Source organism: Stegodyphus dumicola, chromosome 8, assembly GCF_044657685.1.
Source record: "Stegodyphus dumicola isolate Sdum_Otavi_A_Nest chromosome 8, ASM4465768v1".
In the NCBI taxonomy this organism is placed as follows: Eukaryota; Metazoa; Arthropoda; class Arachnida; order Araneae; family Eresidae; genus Stegodyphus; species Stegodyphus dumicola.
In genome coordinates this window covers 69095194-69119682 of record NC_140775.1, presented here as the reverse complement: position 1 = coordinate 69119682, position 24489 = coordinate 69095194, and the positions used below count along the sequence as shown (strand labels likewise).

Here is a 24489-nt window from a genome sequence, read left to right as displayed (position 1 = left end):
TAGTTTCATTATCCATAAGATAGAACGTTCTCTTGATCATTTATCTAATTTGGGAATCTACTTGCTTCCTGTAAATAACAAAATCATGCTTTCTTGTCCTGAATCCTGTAGAACCTAATTGTCTCTTCTATCTCATTTTATAGTTCTATCGCGTTTAAAACTATGTTTATTTTTTAGGCCACTTACATCGTAATCCGTTTCCCCGCTGTCTGTCTGATGATCGCTTTCTTCGTATTCATGAGATGCATCATCTTCTGAGTCAGTTACCTTTGATGTTTCACTCTCTTCTTCAGTACTCCCCTCTTGAAACAGCCTTCGAAGACGCTCCTTTTCTTTTTCGTAAGACTTTTTAGGGAAAAAAACAACAATCTTTCAGATATAACAAGAGGCTTACAATTGAATCTAAACTGATATCGAAGCCAAATAAGTGTATAGGTGGGATGTTGATAGCACTCCAACAATTTTCTGCTTAATAATTGATCCTGGAAATTAACTGCTTCTTTTACCTACCTCGTGATAAGCAACAAGTAGGGAAAAGAGTAATATGTGATGTTGCCGATATATGCTCATAGATATGAAATATTTTTAAATATTGTCTGGGGTGGTGCTGTGGCCACCCCACCTACTCACGAAAATGCTAAAAGATTTTAATTCCAAGGATAAAAATGTACTAGAAATTTCCTACAAAAGAGTTTTAAACATTTGTAATTAAACCATAAAACCATATTGTTCAGCACTTAAACCATATTGTCTGCATTCATTTAATGCACTTTTATTTTTACAAGATTAATAAACGTTTATGGCCAATAAAAATATAACAAACAGAATAATCCCTTTTTTACTTTTAATATTTCAGGAGCGAGTTAATTTGTAAGGATCCTAAGTTTTACTAACGTTTATTTTATTTTAAAACTGTACTATCACTTCTTATTTTCTACTTCCGGCCAGAATTAAATGCTTTAACTTGTTTATGCAAATTGTCTTGCTAACGCCCAAGTACTTAAGTTGCGGTTTTTTGCCAAGAGAGAGAGAGAGAGAGAAGGAGTTATAGGAAGCAAGCCGCTTGCCACTGTAGTTTTACGAGTTTTCACTCTGTTGCTGGTTGGCTTTAAGGCCAGAGGTTTAGCCTTCTTGATAATTGCAGACGTATCGTAGTTTTAGCAGCTCGGCGTACTACATACGTACCTTTTTTAAATAAAGGCCAGTCTTAGTGCTAGGCATTTGTATACTAATTCAAAGTTAGTTTTTAGTTAGAGTTTTAGTTAGTAGTTTTTATATTCTTACGTTCAGACCACAAGTGGTTGGTCTCTGTATTCCGAAGTTTCGGAAATACCTGTAAAGTATTGAAAATAAAGGGTTTCGTATACCCTTCCTGCTTGTGTTGTCTACTTCACACCTTCCTGAACATAGCTTGAGTAAGCTCCCTGTTCCTATTCAGGACCATTCATGTTTCCAAAGCAAATCAAGAGAAATACAAGTCCTGATAAATTATTCAATTAAGTTTTGAATGACAGGATGAATACTAATTTAAACGATTTGTGATGAATGCTTCATGTAATTTTTCAAAAAAAATTTACATTTCTATAATTACCTAATTTCTAGAATGTAATAAGGCCTTTCAGTTTTTTCATTTCATATTCTGTTCATAATAGTTACGCCAAAACTTTTAGATTGTGTGTATAAAAAGCTCATAAAAGTCCTCATTTAACACTGTTGATTACACTTGAGAAAATTAAAGTAGCAATTATTTATGTACTTATTTATTGAAAAATAGGATCCGTTACGAAATGTTTTACTCATTGAACGAGATGATCGAATATGTTAGCCATTATCTTCATCTCCTTAAATATTCATCTTAAAGACAGAGATAAGCACTTGTATTTATAAAGTTTCTCAAAATGAGGTAGAGGTATGGACTAACTTTTCAAGTAAAAATTAGCTATGTGATTTTAGATGTCTCTGAAAAAGAAGAGGCTATGTTCTAAGCGTTGCACCGTTCAGCTTAAAATGAATTCTGTTTCAAAGAAAGTTCCTCCTATAGTTTCGGGATCTTTGTGTATTGATGATATCTGTATAAATTGCAAAGGCACAGATATCAGATAAATCGAAAAACACTTACAGGTTGCCCTTTACAGGATCGAGAAATATTCAAACAAAATGAAGGTTTATAATTTCGAAACAGAAGAGTATTTCACTGCACTTTTCTAAAAGAAGGAGGAATACATCCTGTGCCTGAGTTATAGTTTCATGTATCTTTGATTCCAGTCGCTTCTGAAGTAAATGTTTTTGGGCCGGAAACGACATTCCATCCTCATGTCTTGTACCTGACGAAGAGGTATTTCAAACAATTAAATCTTTTAAAAGTCTTGACGAACTCCTCCTGAGACGCGGAATTGTTTGTATTGCTGGAGTTCAAGTAATCTGTGTTCTATTATAAAATGACAGATTACAACATGATTATCATTTACAAGGCTACGAAAGCCAATCTAAACTCAAATAAAGAGAATAGTTTTTATGGGTAGTGTTGAACGCTGAAGTATTATTTCGGATGTCTTAATGTGGCACCGTCGACACACTAACATATCCTAGATGCCAAAGATTCTCTATCACTGGTGTATATAATATGCAAATGTAAACTATACGATAGCGAATAATAGCAGGTTTTTTACAAGAAACATGTAACACGGAATGTAAGCCCAGTTTTTGTATTTGAAATACAGATTTAAAATGCTTGAATTAAAACATACTTTTGGCACTATCGGTGGTGTTAATGTCCTGTTTCTTAGTCCATCCCAGTCAAATCCTTGGAACCACCTGTAATAAAAGTACAAAAGTAAGATACATGTATATTTACAACTATGTTGTGCACATAAAGTAAGGAAGTTCGCGAATTAAGGAATGGTTAAGTTTTCTTAATTATTTTTTTAGTTTAGATGTTCTTAACACAGTTTAATTAGGCATTTTTGTCAAAAATCTTATATCAGTTTTAATTTGGATTAGATTTTCTAATTATTACCTATTCCTTTTATTAACAAAATAGTCCTTTTTCAGTTTTTAAGTCTCCAGAAAGGCCGCTTGAGTGAGCTCTATATTCTGTAATACTTTATACAATTGTTCATTTTTTGCCCTTTTTTAATTTTTTAGATTACCTACACTTTGTAACGTTTTTTTCTCTAAATTCTTCATTTGCATTGTCTAAGACTGTTCACAGTATACTAGACGCTGCCTTAAATTCATCATAATTATTTAGCTTCTTCTAATTTATTTACGTTTTCTTCACAATTCTTTTTTTAACTTTTCCAAAAATATTTTCACCCTAAGTACTACAACTTCTCAATCGCTGAATATATAAAAAAATTAATCACTTTGGTACTAAACACTAAACCTTCTTCCATTAGGTAAACTTGTAGAGCCATTAGGATTTTTTGAAGCAGGAGAAGTGAAAGATGAGCAATGCCCTCGCCGGAATTCAAACCTGGACCTCTCGAATGCCACGAAAGCATGCTGCTAGAAGAGAGAAAATACCTTATATACTTCCCCTTTTAAAAGGCGACTAGGGATTAGGGAACCCAATCGACAAATCTTGGTGGTGACGAATTATCGTCCACCACCTTTTAGTTTGGGCGCCACTGTACAGGTATTAGATTTTTTTGAAGCTGGATAAGTGAAAGATGAGCAATGCTCTTGCGGAGACTCGAACCTGGACTTCTCGAATACGTGCTGAGTGTGCTACCGTTACACTACGAAGACATGCTGTAAGGAGGGAGAGAATACCTTACGAACTGAAGAGAACTAATGCGTCACTTGAACTTATGGTGGTTAATTGTTGAATTTTTTTTTTTTTTTACGATTAATAATCCAGGTAATTCGATGTTTATTCCTTTCACAAATTATTTATTTCTAATACGCCATATTTAATGTTACAATAGATGCTTTTTTCTAATTATTTTTATTATTAATAATCAATTTGAAATTCACAGTCCAGCTAATTTCAACAGAGAGATTTCGCTACAGGATATGCCGAATATATTTTTTCATTTCAAAATTTTTATTGCTGTATTGTTACAAATTTTAAGAGCTCCTGTTTTTATTTTTATTTTATATTTTTGAGATTAAATATTCATCTATTATTTTTTCAATTGTTGGAATGCTTCTATTTTATATTTTTTTGGACTCGGTCCACTTGAAATGAAAATATTTATTATTACATTTAATAAATAAGTTTTTTATAAATATTTATTTAAATAATATATTTATTTAAATAAATAAGTTTTTTTGTTTGTTTATGCTTTTGATGATATAATTTTATTAAAAATATTAATTTGGTCTGTATGGTTTCAAAATGTTCCTTTTTCTTACTTTTTCATGCATTGGATTGCTTGTATTTACATGTTTTGCTTTTTGTACTCGGTCTACTCAAAATAATATTTTAAGCTTTTTATTAGTCCAAAGGTGCTTTGTTCCTGAAGGATTATTATTTTCCTTTCGGCATTTTGCGTTGGTTCGCTATAAATATCCGATTCACCTTTCAAATTGTTGCCACCAAATATTATCGCCCTGTATTATATATAAAGAAATTAAATAATGAAGAATCTGCATAAATGTATCTATTTTTTTCATATTTTCTAGTTTCTCGCACTGTGATAAAACAACGGTACCTAGAGCCATCCAATTTTGAATAACGTATGTTTCCACCCCAATATGGGCATCTGGAAGCCCAAATTTGGAATTTGTTTTATTATCTATTTTATAAAACATTTAACGAAATTTTGATTAAAAGACTCAACGATTTAAAAGCAAGCAATGGCAACACTCTACGGGGGGGGGACCTTTTTATCTCCAGCTCGTGGGACTGTGTGTCGGAAATTCTAAAGATATGCTGATTCTAAAATTATTTTGCTATATTGCTGTTGAACTAAATTTTATGGTTTAAGTGCGAAGAACATGATATTTAATAAATAAATGTAACACTCAAAACGTTAAAAAAAAACCCTTTGGACGTAATTTAAAACCTGAAAATTTCCGGTTTCTTTTATTATTTTGTTTTAATTTGTTTATGATATACAATTTTTTACACTACTTGCTTCGGCCTGTAGAGGTTAGACTGATAAAGACACATATTATTTTGATTGTTTTCCTTACATTTTAAACATTAAACTTTAATTTATGTTTTTGTTAATTCAAAAACAGGCTGATTTATTTACTTCTTTCGTTGCACGAGCCTCTGACGAAGACACCGCGAAAGGTGTAAATTTTTGGTTTTTGGTATGTTTTGCCCCTTTCATGTGGTTTCCCGTTGTGCTTCTGTTTTTTGCATATGGTTTATTTCGTGTTGCATACGGGGTGGGTTTTAAATATACTCTTAATTTTATTTAAATTTATATATGCATAATCAGTTCGTTTGAATTTTTAATGAGATTTTACATTTTTAATGTTTTAAAGTTTTTAATGATAAACTCTTCTTCGAGGTGCAAACTTTTCAAATTATTAGAGACTACTCTCAGTTTGTGTCAAAAATTTATGTTAACGCAATGTTATGTGTCATAAATTCATCCAGATATCCGAAGTCATATCGTCAAAGCATAAGTAAAATAGTTTAAATTTAGTTGATCGATGGAGTAAAATGAGAAATATAGCTATGTCTCCCTTTTTTTTCTCGAGGCGTGCTTTGTTTGACTCCGTAACATAGAGATGTGTTAAGACGGTATTAAATTTTATTATACAAATCCTTTAGCATGATCTTGATACTTACATTCAAATAACAATGGAAATCATGTTTTAAAATGTATTCGTTGATTATTTACTAAGAAAGTTCTAAACATTTGCAGTTGGAAACTACACATTATATAAATACCTTACAAGTAATATTTCGAAAGTAAAGTTTATTAATTTATATAATGTAATCTGTGTATGCATATACTATCTATTAATCTGGGTATTTATATTTTTTCTTTCATTGGTAGGTAATCAATTCATCTAAATTGCAAAAGTATTTATTTTTGACTATCAGTCTTATTTTTCACATTGATTCTTTCATCATGATTCAGATTAGCCTTTAAATTCATACGTTTCTGGAACATTGCATCTGAAAGTCTATTTGTTTTAGACAATTTGTAATCGTTGCATACGAAGGAAATCATTCAGCGACACTAAAGAAAGCAATGTAATATAAGGAAAAGTCACTCTATTCCTGGATAGTTACCCAATAAATTTAAATTCTTGTTTCATTTACCTGCAAAATGTGCAATTATAAGTTCATCTTTTGTTGAATGCTGATTATGACTGCTTTTGCTTGCACTATCAAAATGAAAATAAATGTCGAAAAACTGATTTTCATTTGATTTATTCAAATATTTGTCACTTGTTAATGCAGCTGAAGTTATACTATGCCCATGTCAAAATGATTGGTAAAACATCATAAGTTGAAATGCCACATTATTCGCATTAACATTAAAATTTATTTTACAAAAGTTGATTACGCACGCGGGGAAAAATTACAGCATTTTCAAAGACGAAGTTAACAGGAGCTCTGAACATCGTACATCCAAATGCCTAGTCGAAAGAATCGATGAACTCCGAAGCTCATCCACTTCTCTCCGGCTTGAGCCGCATGACTACCTCTCCTCTTTCGTCGTCCGAGAAACGGTGTATACGCCAGGGTACTTAGGTGCGAGACCTTACCCTTAATCGAATAGAGTTGCACTTTCCTAATCAATACCAAAACATAAGCTAATCCAAAATAATAACTATTTTTAAAGAAATAAATTAGCAAAAATAATATGTGAGTTGAAATAATAAGTAAATTGCACTTTGAGAGTAAGAGGTGTAACAGAGCTGTTGAGCTGGAAAGCCGTCAAACTGGTGTGATTGCAGAAAACATGCAACAATAATTAACAAGTAAGACGCGAAAACTTTGGTGTTTTCAATTAAGGTGGTACGAGACAAGACTTACAGTAAATTAAGGCATGAGTGAACTTACAGTATATAATCATATGAGTTGAAAGTAGATATGCAGAGACTTTAAGTGAAATATGAGCATACATGTTACAAGAGAAATATACATAATTAGCAGACAAAATTACAAAAGTAATTAATCATTATTCGTGTTTGGAAGGAATAGACATTGGTCTGTAACAGTTCGGAGGGCTGTTGACGTCGTAGTGACAGATTTTGATAACAGGATTATCTATTGTAAAGAGGGTCAGTTTGAACACCTTCACCAGATTTCAACAGGATTAACAAGCACCAGACTTTAACAGGATTATCTATAAATTTTTGATTTTCATAGAAGTTTTTGGCAAGCCGGTAGTAACAGGTTCTTAGTCGTTCGACTTTCACTTCTTGGTGAATTCTATTGCTACGTACCTACCATGGCGAATCTGTTATCTGGCGCAGAACGCAGTTCTGTGCCGTTTGGAGTTCCTTTTTATTAGTACGACAACACCAAGCCCATACAAAGCATGCATAATATAATATTAGACGCAAGATAGATTTGTAAATGAGTAGCTCGTTGTTAATAGATAGAACGCTGTTTCGTGCAATTAAGGGGGAAAATTGTGTTTCACGTGCTCGAAACTTCTTAATAATAGATGTAATGTGTGGGGTGAGAGAATTAATGAGGATCACCCCGAGAAAAGGCCCCTGATTGCCTCAGGGAATAGATGTACCATACAATTTTAGATTTTGCTTGAATTTTTTCTTTTCAGTGAACAGGATGGCTTGGGTCTTGTCTGCATTTACTAATATCTTCCATTTTTCCAACAAAGTCTCAAGTGTTTGGCTGTGTTCTTGTAAGCGTTGGAAGCCTGGCCTAACAAATGTACTTTGTGTAGGATCGCTGTATCATCTGCATACATTGCGAGTGTGATGTTGAGTATGGTGGGAATGTCGTTTATGTAAATATTGAAGAGGGTGAGCCCAAGAAGGGACCTTTGCCTTCATCCAAGGCACGCCCTTTCGATATGTAATCCGGTGATCGCTATATACAGGCCTCACTAGTGACAGCGAGATTTTAGGTATGCATAGGACTGAAGCGTACTCGTCGGTCCGAGCGAGTTACGATTGCCAGTGTTTCGACGTTTCGTTGTTCATTGTTCGACGGGGAAATTTCGAGGGAAGCTGTGTTTTTAGTGGTTGCAAGTACTTAGTCTTCAGCATCTTTTCGTGTCATATAAGGCCGATTTCTGACGGTCGTTGCTTACAGTCTTAGATTTTCCTCGTATCGAAATTGTGACGATTTTGCCTCCTTGGCTGATCACTTTATAAGGGCCTTCGTATGGCGGCTAGAGGCATTTCTTTAATGCATACGTGCAAAGAAAAATACGAACTAGCTTTCGTAAGTGTTGAGCTAGCTTCCGTAAGTGCAAGAAATTAGGCTGGCTGTTGATGAAATTCGATATCTTCGATCACTGCCTGGATGTGAGTTGTGTCTTTCGCAGTCACAGTCCTTTGGGGCGTAGTAAGTGTGCCCACCAAACATCCTTGACGGATATCAAACAATAACCCAAAGTGACGAAGGAAGTCAGCACCACTAACAGGTTATAGTAATACTCGTAATACTTGGATATTCTATGGTCAAGTGTTCACCGACTTACGATTCTTTCTTCCAAACTATCAGTATTCAAATTATGCAGTATGTCCAGGAAATACATGTTCTATACGCATTCCAAAGAGATATCATTTAATGGAGAAATATTTAGCAACATCCTGGTTGAAGTCATCTTAAGCGTAAGTATTGTTTTCTGATTCTTCAACAGTCTTTTTTTCTTTCCTACGAGCTTTTCTTTTTTTTTTCTTTTTAGAATTATGATACTGCTCTAAGATATCATTATCATGTTTTCTTTTAAATGAGTTACAAAATAAGATGTGCAGTTAAGTACTTTTACTTCTACCTAAATTAGTGAACATACTTTGCATTATCATGAGTTTTTGACCGCTGAATTTACTTTCAGTTATTTTAAAAAACAGACCATAAAACAAAGTTGTTTTGTAGGGTTCCCTTTAGTTCACTAAGCAGTTATTTTAATTTTGGTATCTTTTCTGAATTCTCTTATTTCCCATCGCATTTCTTGTTCAGGATGCAAATTAAGTTGGTGAAAGAGAGTATTTGAACGGGTGAAATGAGAAGGTTAAACAGAGCGTGATTTCGCTAGTGTAACGCACGTGCTATTTTGTCCTCCAGCTGTGAATCTGAGTAGCGTTACGCGTTCTGGCCGTTTAGTTAGTCTATCGCTGGTGCTGGTGTAGACTGCTGAGTCAGTGTGGTAGGTAAAATTATCATGAGTTTTTGACCGCTGAATTTACTTTCAGTTATTTTAAAAAACAGACCATAAAACAAAGTTGTTTTGTAGGGTTCCCTTTAGTTCACTAAGCAGTTATTTTAATTTTGGTATCTTTTCTGAATTCTCTTATTTCCCATCGCATTTCTTGTTCAGGATGCAAATTAAGTTGGTGAAAGAGAGTATTTGAACGGGTGAAATGAGAAGGTTAAACAGAGCGTGATTTCGCTAGTGTAACGCACGTGCTATTTTGTCCTCCAGCTGTGAATCTGAGTAGCGTTACGCGTTCTGGCCGTTTAGTTAGTCTATCGCTGGTGCTGGTGTAGACTGCTGAGTCAGTGTGGTAGGTAAAATTCAATTGTGAAATCCAGCACTACTTCTTACCTTTCGAATTTATTGTTAAATTTACTTTTAAATTATGACCGCAAGTAGTCGATGGTTTTTGAGCACGAAGCCCGTGTCTTTCTGTTAAAGAGTTATGATAAATAAAAAGGGCTGTTTACACCTTTCTTTGCTGTGTTAATTTTCCCGCCTGTGCAAGAAGTCGCCAGGTTAAACTTTGAGATCTACACACTTTGCGTAGATAGCCAAACAGACAAAATCTTATAGTTTGTGTATAATCCGCTTTGCTTGCATGATAGAGATTAAAGAAAGGTTACTACTGCTAGTCTGATTAGTACATACTTGGCGCAAAAGAAATTTCGTCACACAAACTCTCTTCCATTTATTACACACATAAAATAATAAATGTTCGTCGATTGCACGCGTTGGTGTGAAAATACACAGCAAGAAAAAACTGATTTGCAAATGAAAGTGGACACAAGTTAATTAAAATGTGTAAAATAAAAATTCAAATGAAATAATTATGATAACATACATTACAAACAGCTCGATATATTCTGTCATAAGAGATTAATCTGTAATGTTTTGCTCTGTTACATTGCGGGATCTGCAGTTGTAGACCGCAAAAGAATTTTTTCAGCTTCTTGACCGAAATTACATTATGAGTTCTATAATGAGAGAAATTCTAGTATCGTATGCACGTTCTACAGTGTAATTCATACAGTGGTTCACTTTGTTTTGGATAATTGTTATTTTGAAGTTTATATGCATAAATCTTGTACTAATTATTGAAAAATAGACTCCAAATGTTTTTTCTAATATAGTGTTCTATCTGTATTTTCATACTTTGCGTGTAACAAAGTAAATATCAGGAAAATATTCCTTGTAATAAAATACCTTACTCAAAATGTAATACATAACTTACATAATAATTCGGACACTCGAAAAGTTATTTTTTTTTAGATGTTTTGTCAGATAAAGTTTTTGTTATAATTCTTTGTTTTAAATGAAATTAAATCAAAAGAATTATCGTTTTGGAAATTATTACTTGTTTAGTAAAATACGTTAACAGTTCTGAAAGCATGGAAGGAAGCTACAAGTTTACGACAAGTTCTGTTCGAAATTTAACTATTCATCATTTTAAAGAAAGTATTCGAAATATCCAAAAAATCTTTAAGATAATGAATTAAACTATTTTTGATGTTATAAAATGATGGAAATTGCGTGGTGCGTTTGAAAATGCACTAAAGTCTGGACCACATTACAAGTTAATGCGAAAGAGATCGAGACTTCTACGAGAAATCAAATATGACCCAAGTAATAACGTGCGAAACTTACAGCGGGTTAAGAAGAACAGTTCCCAATAAAAGTTAGCTCCGAGACTGTTAGAAAATCATTAGAGTATTCCGATGCCATTTGTGATCAGCAAAAAAGAAATTCTTCATCAACAAGAAAAGAAGGAAAATACCTGGCATTCGCAAAATCTATGGTAAGCCATTGACATCACAATGAAAAACTTCTTTTATGTCATCTTCATTTATTATCGCTTTTTCAAATTTCTTTACAAAATCCGTTAATTGGAAAATTTCACCTTTGTTTTGCGATATACGAAAACCTTTAAACTTAGCGGTTATCATCATCAAAGCTCATCATTAGCTATCCTTCGCTATACATATTTGGCTATGCATCGTGAGCTTGGCAACTAACAACCAGTTGTTCCGTTAAATTTTATCACGCATTGAGACAATTAAGCCTGAATTGTATTAGTTATTTATTATACTTATGTCTATTTCTTGCACATGCTTAATGCTTATCAGAGTTCTGAATAAATAAATTCCTACATATACTTAAACCTTCCTGAGGGCCGCCGCTAGATATCTTACCGCCTGATGCAGTCTCTGTGGGTTCTAAATTCTGCGACTCGGTGCGGCCATACGAGCCCTGCCGCTGGTTCTGAGTTTATGTTAATAACAAATCAGTTATTCTTAATCCAAATAGCCCTAAATGTAATCTTTGGGTCTATGCGTATCATCAACAAAATCTCTATTTTTAGCATATGGAAAGAAATTTTTGGTAAATTTTTCCTCATCAACACATTTAGCGCATTTAACTTAAATTTGTAATCATCGCCAAGCGTAATGTCAACATAAAAGGTTACCATACTCCTTTATTGTTCAATTACTAACATAAAAAATTGTTTAGGCATCGCTACACGAGTCATTACTCAAGTTGTCATATTTTGATAAACATGCGGAAAGTACAATAAATAATGATTCGCCAGGTTGGCGTCAGATCAACGCTTTATCTATGCGGTTTTATGCGGTTCTATTTATTTATTTCAGTTTGAGATGTATGCCAAGCAGATACGCAGAAACGAAGCCAAGTTACTCATCGTACAAATTTATGCTAAAATGATTGTTTCTTCAATAATAAGGTATTTTATTTAGTGTCGAAGTGAAATTAAGAATCGGGACTCTCCATATGTTTTATTATGCGAGAAGGGGGGGAATCAAATGCGCATGTGTAAAGTCTACTAGGAAAAACATTATTGGTGGTTTTGAGGTCCGGATAATGGACGTCCGGATTTCGGACTTTGAAGTGTATATATTTCTTGTTTTCGAATTTGCTCTAGTTTGAGGTATAGGTCAAAGATTCTACAAATGACAAGCACTTAAGCATCGAACATTCTAACAGCAAAAGCTGTCAAATAATAATTTACGAGTAGCAACAGCTTAACAACAATAATCTATGAGAAGCAACTATTTCATAATTTAATTCCAACTAATTCTTAATTTTAACTTAAGGTATTGAAAGTCTCAGTACAAAAAATGTTTAAACAGCTATTTTTCAAGAATATTTTAAATGAAGAGGATTTATTTCTAAAATGTGAACTCATTTTATATTTCTGTCTTATTAATGTACACAGATGTCAGAAACAAAAAGTTATTTTTTTGAGTTTGCAAAATATTTCCTGCACATTGGATGACAATGAATTTTTTAAATTAATTAATTAAATTTGCATTAAATTCTAATATTAAATTGGAGAGGAAAGAATGAGTCTAGTGTTTATCTTATGTTTCTGAGTGATTAATTATATGTTAACCTATTCCCTAGCGCGATCAGTTTTGTATTTTTTGTACAAAATAACTAAATTTATTAGAACTTCATTAATTAAAAAGAGTATCTTTCATTAAAGCTGTGGCATGATTTTAAAAGTAATTGGTGTATTGTAACAATTTAAGGAAAAGAAACATAAGAATTTAAATCTGGAAATCACACAAAGTTCAATCTCAGATTGAAACTGATTTTATATTAAAGAAAAAAAAAAAAAAAAAAAAAAAGAGCGCAATGCACTTTTAGAGAATTAAGCGTTGATCATTTTCTTGAATGAGCAAAAATAATCTGTTTCTATATAAAATTAAAATAAAACTGGGAGGCGAGTTTGCCTACTTTTTATCGGTAATGGCTTCTCTGATGTGCATTAGATAAATCTCTACATATAATAAAAGAAAGAGTGTCTCTGTGTGTGTGTGTGTGTCTTTCGTTCGCGCCGCGCGTATGCTAATAGACCCACGGCTACGAAATTTGGTACATAGGTGCATCTAGACAAGAGCCAGTGCACCTAGAAGCGATTTTTTTCGAAATTCGAATTCAAATTTTTTTAATTTTATGTTTTGTGACTAAATCGCGTCATTTTGAGACATAATGGGCTATAGGAAAGCGAGATTTTACTCTACACACTCCATTTTCACATCGTCATTAAACGTAGGCACTTAGCTATTTTACGAACTTAAAATAAATTTCTTGTGTCAATAAATCGATTAAATACGAATTTATTCAACAAAGGGAGCTTAACATTTTTTCAACGGGATTTTTCTAAAAAAGTTTATTTTTAAAAATGTACAGTTTATTTTTCTTTGAGTTTTGGATACGTTAAACTTTTATCCTTGCGACTGCTTTTACAAAAAGAATTTTAGAAAAATAATAATATTTTGTATTTTTAAAAAACATTTTAAATGAAGCTTCCGAGTACACTTCTCACATCTTTAAAAATGTGATTTTAGTAACAATTTTCCTGTCTTATTGTTGTTGATAGATTTTTGATGAAATCGCATCATTTTGAATAGTTTCATTCTTTTAGAAATATGGGCTTGGCAACAATTTTTCATCGGATTTCTTATGTCACCGTTTTTAAGAGATTGGCATATTTCATTGTCATTTATATATATATATATATAAAATTTTTTTTTAAATAAGTTGTTCTGCAGAGTAAAATTCTGCGCGAAATTTTATGTTTCTTGAGTTGCTTTCATGTTATTTTTTGCTTATTTCACTGTTTGTAAGATACTGAAAAGTTTTGCATGATTTTTTTTCTTCAACGGAAAGTTGGTTAATTTTTTATTAGGATAGTTAATATTTGTATTAAGGGATATAGCTTATTTCATTGTAATTTTTTTCCTTTGAAAATATAAGATAAAATATCATTAATCTTTGCTTTTCAGAATTTTTTGTTTTTTGTATTCTTTTATGTTATTTATTGCTCATGTCACTGTTTTTAAGATATTGAAAAGTTTTGAGTGAATTTTTTAGGAAACAAAAGATCTTAACCTCCATTTGAAAAGATCTTAACCTTTATACCATTTGAGTTCTTAAGATTTTGCAAAGGGAAGTTGGTTAATTTATTTATTAGGATAATTAATATTTGTATTAAGGGATATTGCTTATTTCATTGTAATTTTGTTATATGTGATAACTTTTTTTTATGAAGTTTTTCTGCAGAGTAAAATTCTACCCAGTTTTTAAATTAACGTTTGGTGTTCCCTTCAGCCATTTTTCCGGTACATTTAAAAGCCAGACGAAGGTTGGCAGCGAAGCTGCTAGTATATAATATTTAGTCCTTATTTAAAAACTTTACCTAATATCATTTTCAAAATTTTTCGGCTAAAAAAATTATTATAAATTTCAATAATGGAAATAAAGCTTTACATTTCGTGTATTTATTAATTTTTTGGTTTAAAATTCTAATAGTTATGCTGTCTATTACTGTAAAAAGAAATTATTTAAAAACAACGTGATTTTTTATAATTTTTTAAATATTAATTAGAACATTCTTAAATATTATAAAAATACATCAAACTGTTAATTTTTTTATAACTATTTAGACAATTTAAAAAAAAATACATTTCTAGCGTCATACTTTTTATGTGTATCGACTCTGGATAGTGAAAGGGAAAACAGTTCAATGTCTACAATTTGCCTCCTCTCCCTAAAAAAACTTATACTCTATTGTATTAATTTTATATAAAATTAGGTTTTAAAAGTTAAATAATTGTACACACTCTTACGTTTTATATAGGAGGTCGTTCTATTTATTTAATTTCAGCTGCAATTTGAAGAAAACGTTGTTCTTCTTGAGTAAGAGGAACCTTTATCAATCAGCCACAAAATCGTAGTTTTTATATAGCCACGTCAATCTAAGCTTTTCTTTTGGGGGTGGGGCATAATTTAATAAAGTGTACTTTTTTACTGATGTAAAAAACACATATTTTTATAAATTAAAAAAATATATAAAGGATTAATTTTATTTTTAATCTTTACATAAGAGAAATTTAAAAAATGAGTTATTTACGCAGAAAACAGCAAATACTTACTTGTGTTTTTTTATGTCGGTAATACCACCCTTCTGGTAACCTAGTCTTTCAGAAGGGTTCTCCTTGCAGAGCCGCCGCATCAAGGATACAGCATTCTTGCTGATGTAGTTCGGAAAGCCCAACGCATCGATACCTTTCAGAATGATTTTGTAGGTCTTCATTGGATCGAAAGCGCAGAACGGCGGTCTAGAGAAATTATTTTATCAATCATACTACAAAAAGAGACGAAGAGCTAAACTTACACAGTATGAAACTTGTAATATAATTGCGGTATCTCACCGCTTTCAGCAAAAATAAGAGTGGTAATGACCATAAACAGGGAATTGTATTGATATTCTTTCTTAAATATTAATTTAAAATCCCTTTTTTATGGATTAAAAAAGGTTAAGATTTTTTAAATTTAGTTTACGAATTTACTTGAATTCATGTAATTATAGTTAACCACACAATCAATTATTTGAATAGTGTAACTAAATGTTTGATTGTGAAGAGATTTTCATTCCAAGGTACATTGTGCTGATTTATAATTTTATATTTAAATTCTATAAAAAAGAAAATACGACTTGACACTCGAAAAGAAAGTTGAATTGTGGGAAAAAAACCCTTTTAATAATATTTTCATTAAATTTAAGTCTTACGGCTATAAACAGGTATGTGGTTTTATGCCAGCAGTCACTTATTTATTTATTTAATTTACTTTTATTTCTTTTTAAATCCATCTCCAAAACTTATATATTTTCTTAAGAATTCACACAAATGAATTTTTTCCACGAGTTCTTCCTCTGCCGAACTGCTGTTGGTTAAGCATTTTTTTAAACTTAGGAACAAACCCATCTGTCATTTAATCATCTCATCAAAAAAATCACACACACACACACAAAAAAAAAAAAAAAAAAAAAAAAAATGCATATGGAGAGCGACCGATAATTTTCCCTTGAGTGTTCAAAACATTTTTTTAGTTTACTCATACATTAAATAAGTTTTACTTCTGTTAAATTAATTCATTTGGGCACATACGTAATTTATGAATATAAAGCATATCCGCTGTAGAACGAGGGACACGTAATTCTGCGCTCAGATACGAAATATATCGCGTTAAAGAAACATATTTTATAATTACAATAATGCAGCAAATGTTAATAAAAATGATCAATTTTAATACAGTGTTACAAATTTATATATATGTAAGTAATTTTTGTGAAATTGTAGGTGAAATTCTAGTATCTCTTGCATAATGTAACACACATACTTAAAAAAAAACGAAGATCTGCCGGAAAAATAAGGTTACAGGCGAACTCTAATAAACATGTATCTATCTCGCTAAATTAAAGAGACATCAGCAAGCTGGCCATGACTTTGGCGACTATTTTTCGTTGCGAAATTTCGAGAGAAATCGGCCAAAATCACCAAACTTCGCGACCAGTTGACAATATTTTGGTCCGACCCCTGTATAACTAACTGTCAATGAATAACTGGAATTGATCCCTATATGTAACTTTAACCTTATGTACCTTCCAGTAATTTACAGAAGTGGAAGGTACAAGAGATTCCTCGGCTAACGGGAAAAAAGTATACAAGAGCGGAGAGAGTATCACTTCTCAGGTTTTAGTTCAGCGCTGATTTCAGAGTATTGTCAGATCTACGTGTGAACTTTACCTTTTAAACGCGCTTTGCATTGCACTGTATTTAAAGCTCTTAGTAATTTGAAGTGTAACAACTGACTGTGCTCTGTGATACTGAGAATAGCTGTAGGATTGCTTTTGGGGAAAGTTCCAGAATTTTAAAATGTATCTTGTGTGAAAATAAATTTTATTAAGCTGCCATCTATTCTGTGTACATTCAGTTCATTACGAAACCGTGCGAACACAATAATTCTTAGTGTTAGAAGGGGCAATGAATACCGGTGATAAGAGCGTTGGAGGAGCAATTGAGATAACTGTTAACAGTCTTTGCTGCATTTAAAGGAGAGGTGAAGGCGGGCAAAGAATCTGTTAAAAAAGAGATGAAGTGGGTCAAGAATCTGTTAAAGGGGGTATGAGAGCTGTTCAAGAAAAAATTTAAACAGGTCAAGAGGAAATGAAAAGCGAAATTACTGCTATAACAGAGAACAAATTTGACGCTACAGAAAGAAGAATAGATGCGGTTGGAAATAAAGTTGGAGAAACTGAAGAAAGAGTTTCTGTTGTGAAATAACGAATCGATGATAGAGTTTCTGCTGCACTACAGTGGCTAAGAAGGTATAAAACTTGGAGAAATCCATAGCTGGATGCAATTCTGACGCCTTTAAATCTCTACCTATGTCTTCTCGACTCTCCTTAAAGCTGTCAACTTATGATGAAAGACCTCCTGGCAAGTGTACAAGACTCATTCTCTATAGTGGCGGATGCAAATGAATGGGACTGCGAAATTAAGGCCTGTCATCTCGCCACTTCTCTGAGAGCAGACGCAGTGGATATCTTTCAAACTTTGATCGAAAACAAGAGGCTAGACTTCGAAGCTCTATTCAGTGCCTTGCAACCGCGCTTTAGCGAGAAGAGTTTAAAAGACTATAACATTCTTCAGTATTTAACTGAAGCAGGAACTCGCCACGAATATTGAAAGGCTGTCTCATCTCGTCTTTTCGGATCGCCCAACAGAAACAAGGGAAATCCTGTCCCTTAAGTACTTTATCGATGGCTTCCAAGACCTTGAGATACAGAATGTTCTGAGAATGGTAGATGTCAAGGATTTAAAAAGCGTTTCATTGTACGTCATGAAATTCGAGGCAACGCAGCAAGCAATTCGCAGAAACTGCCCCACCAAATCAAAGCTGCTTGGTTATTCTGTTTCAAAGTGTTATTATATTTCTTTCTTTCTTTATTAAAATAATCATCCTAAGTGATATATTTTTTATGTTTAGATAAATTGTACTACAACTGAAGTGAGTTCATGACGAAAGTACATTTTCTCGCCGAAGCATTGGAAAACTGTTGGCTTGTATTGCCATATAATGAAATTCCTATAATTTATAATATAATTTGCTCCTTATTAATTATCAAAATGTTAACTTACGTTCCAGTGAGCAACTCGTACATCATGATGCCAAGAGCCCAGAAATCAACTGCTTTATCATGGCCCCTATTGAGGATTATCTCTGGAGCTACATACTCAGGTGTTCCACAGAATGTCCATGTTTTACGACCGCTAGGTAAAATTTTTGCGAAACCAAAGTCTACCTAAAGGGAAGAAAAAGAAAATTTATTGCTCAGTGTACAAATTAATGGAATAGAATAAGAGAATTTATCGTCGAGTGTACAAAGATTAACGGTCACATTTTTTACTTATAAACGTGGATATGTCTGAAGTTCAAAGAGTGTGAACAAGTGAACGCACTCGTATTTAGCAGAAAAATATTTTCAAACAAGAAACGAAGGCAGAACTTCAGTAAGTCGAAGCGAATATCGAAATATAGAGGGTGTAACAGAAATATCGCCACGACTTTAAAAGGTAATAGAACACGGTAAAAATAACAATTTTCATTATACGATGCGTGATGGAATGTGAAAGCTGAATACGGAAACTAAGCCCAAAAAATATGGAAAACAAAAAGTCGAATTAACCACGGATATTAGCAAAAAATAATTCAAATGCACGACTACGTACAATGACTATGGGGTGACTGGCATGCACTTTAAATATACCCAGCATCCTCTTGTGGCAAAACGCTTTGTTTATCACCCCACATTTTATTACGCAAATCGTTATTTTGTCATGTTCTGTCAGTCCTAAAGTTGCCCTGTAATATTCGAAATTAATGCGTAAATTTTGCTGATGATTCAAATTTTTCCCTCCTGTACACGTCAGTTTCGATTTATGGAAATCTGATGGTGCATTGCTTTAGTTATAAATTGTAGCCTAGCGTTGTAAACAAGTGCCTGCAAAGGTCTTCGAGAAAAACGCCTTTAAACTTTTACCAAGTTATACGCTCGCTCCTTTAATCGAGTTAATAATTATGTACACAATCATCATAACACTGTAAAAGAAGTTATGTAAAATTACTAAGAAAATTTCATGGAAACTAGGATGCCATGGATTATTTAAGTATAACAGCATGTATTTTCTTAGTCACAATACACAGATTATATCTCTATACAATATAGAGATTATACCTCTGTATTCATATCACTGTATATAAGACTTTTGTGTTTTATTTATGATACTATTAAGAATAGTTATTGTCATATGGAACACATTAACAACATGCAAAACAACGAATTATATAATACATGGAAATGCTGCGAACACTTTGCATGTAATATAAATATTTGCAATGACTAACCCATCGATAGCATGCGAAATACCAAAGAATAAATTTGTAAGGATTATATATACTTTGCTTAAAATGACATTTCAAATAGTTTTGTGGGTAGAACTTACTTGTTCTGTATACTTACAGTGAAAGATCAACGTATATGGAAATATCAAAGGATGCATTTGCTAAATTTATTCATGGTTTGCTCGTAACATTACTGCGAAATAGTTATATATAGTGCATACAGATGTCTGCTAAATATAAAAAATATTTTTGTGAAGGCTACCAGATATATTAATTGTAATATTACTGCGAATAATTATGTATATAAAACATGAAGTAAATGATTATAGATTCTTAGAACGATTTCGAAAAAGAATTTCAAAAAAGAAATATTTTGCAATAAATATTTCTATCATCAGCTTATTATTTGAAATGAGAAATATTGTCTGCTGTTTTCAAAGTTGTTCTTCTTTCAAAATACAGCATATAAACAATCTGTGGATAGAAGGATAAGTTTTTGCGCTTTCCAAAGAGAAATATTTCTATTCCATAACTCAAAAACATTGTAAAATGCATGGCATTAAAATTTCGAAGTGCAAAATAAGCAACAGTTTTAATCGCAAAAAGGAAAAACCAACAATTATTACTTCTACACAGAAAGAAGACTTCAAACGAATACACGAAAAAAGTTAAATGTTGTTCCTAATATTTTTAAATTCATCTATAGCAACAATAAATCAAATAATAAAACAAGATTTAAAACATACAATGGCTCCCCAATGTGTTCGTACGCTTACGAGTTTCAGTGAAACATTTGTTACGTAGAGGAAAAAAAAAATTGAACTTTTAAAAACTGACTTCTTCTTTTAGTGCCGTGACAAAAAAAAAAAAAAAAAAAAAAAAAAAAAAAAAAAAAAAAAACACTAAAACTAAACTCAGTACTTGCATAAGCAAAAACTTTTAAATCCAAGAGAAATCAAAGAAAGATATCCTCCCTGGTGTTTTGTTAAAATAAAGATTATTTATCAAAACAAAAATGCGAAAATGCATTTCCATAACACAATCATAAACATGCTATCTCTCACTAAAATATAACTAATTCTGATCTCCAACCTGTAAACACACAAATTTCAACACAAATCTAGAGATAGCCCAAAAAAACTTAACATTTAAAATACTACTCAGATCTTTTCAAAACACCAGGGAAAGATACATCTCACACTTAAGAAGACTATTCATCAAAATCAAAATAAATTCAGTAAACCTATCGTATAGTCACCAACACTAAAACTGATTTTTTTCCTACTACGGCAATATAATTTAACCAGGTTCTAAAAATAACCATGTTCCGTAAGGATCACATGGGTGACCTACGGTAGACCACAATTAATACACCAAAAGAAACATACAATAATAAAAATAATAACACATATATTGAATATTTCCACACATTAATATTTAAGATAGCTGGCCAGACTACCCCTACAAAAATCTTTTAAAAGTTACTCATAGTTTTTTTTTTCATATCAATCTCATATTAAACATTATTCCATTAATACAAAAATCATAGTGAAACACGTCACAGTTCTTAATCATTTTAAACAGGAACTCAAGAAGTTTAAACTCATTTATAAAAGCTAATTTAGAATAAATCATATTTCTTCAACTGTGACACATCAGCATGTTCATCCTCGGTCAAATGAAATTACATGAACATAGCACTTAAACATTAAAACAAAGATTCACTTCCTCCAATTAGTTCAATTAACTTCTGACAATTAAACATTAATAAAAGAATTACCTTCTCAGCTAGAAATTTAGTAACAATAAATATTCAATTTTCATCTACTTAAACATGACAGTTCTTGCTTTAGTATTAAACATTTCCAAATTTATAAAGATTAATCAACAAAAGAAAAGCACCAATGAAAATATAAAGTCACTCACGAATTCTGCGTACACACATCTGAGGGACTCAGGGAGCTGCCCGGATCCAGTCACAAGTCGTCGAAAACATAACAGCCAAGCATAATTGTCCAGAAAACAGTTACTGATATGTGTTCATAGCATAACGGGAATCCTCTAATAGCACCCGCACTACTCGGTCCAGCAGCATTTAACTCCAAAAAATTAATAATAATCAGCTTTCCCTTTTATTTCTAAAACCCTCTGAAGATAACGGAAGGAGATTGACAGCAGGAGATGGCGACTTCCCTCCTTTTCCATATTTTCCAAAGTAAACTGGAACTTCAGCGCGAGCAATTCAGACAGCTTCCACACATGGAAAACGTCAGATACATGAATAGAACGCGGGACCTAGCTCCAGATCTTTTGCCAATTACGCCGAAATTTAACCGCAAGGAGCCCGTGACGAGATGGGACCGGTCGCCGCAACCAGTGCCTCGGAGATCATCATTTTTAACTGTAACCGCGGTCGCCCCTAAGGGGTCGCCGGGTAACGCTCCTCTCAAAGTCGATCAAACTGGACCAAATCTCACAAAAACCTCGCAAAAGATCCCTTTTTCTTCTCCCTTGCAACGGCTTAAGAAAACTCGGTTTTTCTCACCAAGAAACGCCTCAAAACCACTATTGGCTCAAACAACACTAAAAATAAAAATTTAACCAATCTTAAAGAAACTTGGACGCCCTCTAGCCAACTAGAAAAAAAGTAATAAATAGCTTCTAAAATTCTCAGAAATTCAAAACTTTCTACAAGATGACAGACCCTTTCTATCCCACACGACAGAAGAATGTTTCCAACCTATAACTCTGTCAAAAATCGCCGCCCCTTAGAACTATTCGCCTCTGAATGAGCAAAACACGTGTTTTAAAACCCCCGCGAAAACAGGAAAATGCAGCTGGGCAGTCTGACCCCTAACCTCCAAAAGAAGCCGACTCGTGAGAAACGTAAATACACCCGCGCCGTTTTAAATGTAACACATATTCTGCCAAACTTAAAAGAGCTTTGCCGTAAAGTTTAACAATACTAAATATTATACATTAATTTTAAATAAGCACAATACGAATTCATTAAATACAGTAAAATAATACTCAATAATTATACACAACAAAAAATACATAAGAATTTTTCATAACACATTAATTATTTTATCAACCTATTAAAATATTTTTTTCTTTGGAAAATCAATAAAAACGTAGCTTTCCAAAAGTCTTCCTATGCTTTCAAACAGGGTTTCTTAAACTGTGGATCGCGACCCTTTAGGGGTCGAGGGATCTTCAGCAGGGGGTCGCCAAACATTTTAAGAGTTCTGATATTCTTATTAAAATAATTTTATAATTACCAAATATTTTTACACAATGTATCTGAAAATAGATATAATCAACAAGTGGTGGTGAACAAGAAATCTTTGAGAGATAAGACAATAGAATACAGACAAAGAAAAAAACGAAAACGTTTCGACTCATTCTTTGTATAATATAAACGTTCCTTTTCCTTTCTTTGCACGTGTCGCTGTCATTTTGTCTGTTACTTATTTAAAATTTTCACGTTGTTCTATGTCTTAAAATTAGAAATTAAAGTTAGTGACCTAAAACTGCAATAGTATATTAGAGTACGAGTGAAAAAATTGACAGTTTCACTCCCGCGTGTGTCGGATTTGCACAATACTTATAGAGTCCCACAAAATTTTTGTAAATATTATGGGGTCCTGGGGGTTGCGAAAAAATCTCAGTGATAAAAAGCGGCCGCGACTGAAAACGTTTACCCTGCTTTAAAGAAATCTGTACTTATTAGTAAATAATAATTGTAGTACTTCTGTCAGTTAGTATTTTGTAATATATCTCGCAGTATTTGTGATAGCTTTCAAACATCTGGGCTTAGAAGTTCACCAGTTTATTTTATTATTTTTTTTTGTAATACCTACATCAATGTTCCTCCATTCTTCCATCATTACAGTTTTTAGTTCCTTTTTACTTCCTTGTACGAAGTAAAAAGGAAGTATTGTAATCGCGAAAAGTTTCAGGCAGCATATTTCAACGAAAATATCCAGTTTGACCGCTATCGAATGTACTTTAACGATGTTTTTGAGTGATATCTGTACGTAAGAACAGAATAAAAGACTCTTTTCCTCCAAAAAAATTATAAAATTATTCTGAAGAGAATTTTTCGTGGTGTCTGTACGAACGTACAGAATGTACAGAATGTACGTACGTATCTCGCATAACTCAAAAACGAGTAGCCTCAGAACGTTAAAATTTTGTATATAGGACTGCTATAACATGTAGATGTGCACCTCATATTTTGGTTGCAATCGGCCGCACCAAACGTATACAAATATATTTATATATATATCCACTCTGTTACCCGGCTCAGTGATCTCAGTTTCTTTACTCTTATATGTTTTGTAAATTGTGCATTTTTTGCTTTAAAAATGATTGAATTATGTTTTTCTTATCTTCCGGTTAAGATTTTTATGCCTTTAGTAAATCTGTACGCAATGTTTTTAGAATTATCAACAATTTTAAAATTGTTTAAGTGCCGTAAGCCTAATATTTTTTCTGATGGCGGCCATTGCGTGTTTACATTTGAAACAGCAGAATAGTGGATTTGTTGCCAATCTAGAGAAACTTAACTTCGCAACAACAAAGATAACGCCTTCATTTATTATTGCGAATTAAATCATGCTTAATCCTTTCTGGAATTTTTTCGAGGAAATAAGTGTTTAAAATTTAACTGAATTAACTGATTTTTTAAGAACGGAATTAATTGAATGCGAAATACTCAATCGTCTGTGAAAAACATTTTCTTTTTTGTTTTGTTTTCTTAGTTTCTTTTATACATCGTTCTAGCTTTATTATAGTATTTGAATAGAACATGTGACAAAGATTAGATAATTCTTTAAATGATATAAATTTTGTGCATTCTGAGTTATAATATGACTAACAATGAACGAAATATAATACT

At 32.5% G+C, this 24489-nt stretch overlaps 1 protein-coding gene across 5 annotated transcripts in view; it reads right to left on the bottom strand.

Moving 5' to 3' along the window:
- The window catches only part of LOC118201394 (cGMP-dependent protein kinase, isozyme 1-like), a 259174-nt gene that overhangs the window by 46753 nt on the left and 187932 nt on the right, over positions 1–24489 (bottom strand). For 3 of the 5 annotated variants that reach the window (XM_085821964.1, XM_085821965.1, XM_085821966.1), the window contains 4 exons: positions 18323–18486; positions 15272–15457; positions 2748–2814; positions 187–345 (listed from right to left, as the gene is read on the bottom strand). In XM_085821964.1, the coding sequence (XP_085678090.1) occupies positions 187–345; positions 2748–2814; positions 15272–15457; positions 18323–18486 (576 nt within the window). Of the gene's footprint in view, positions 1–186; positions 346–2747; positions 2815–15271; positions 15458–18322; positions 18487–24489 lie in introns of those variants that run through there. The other 2 variants (XM_085821967.1, XM_085821968.1) reach the window with 2 other exon arrangements.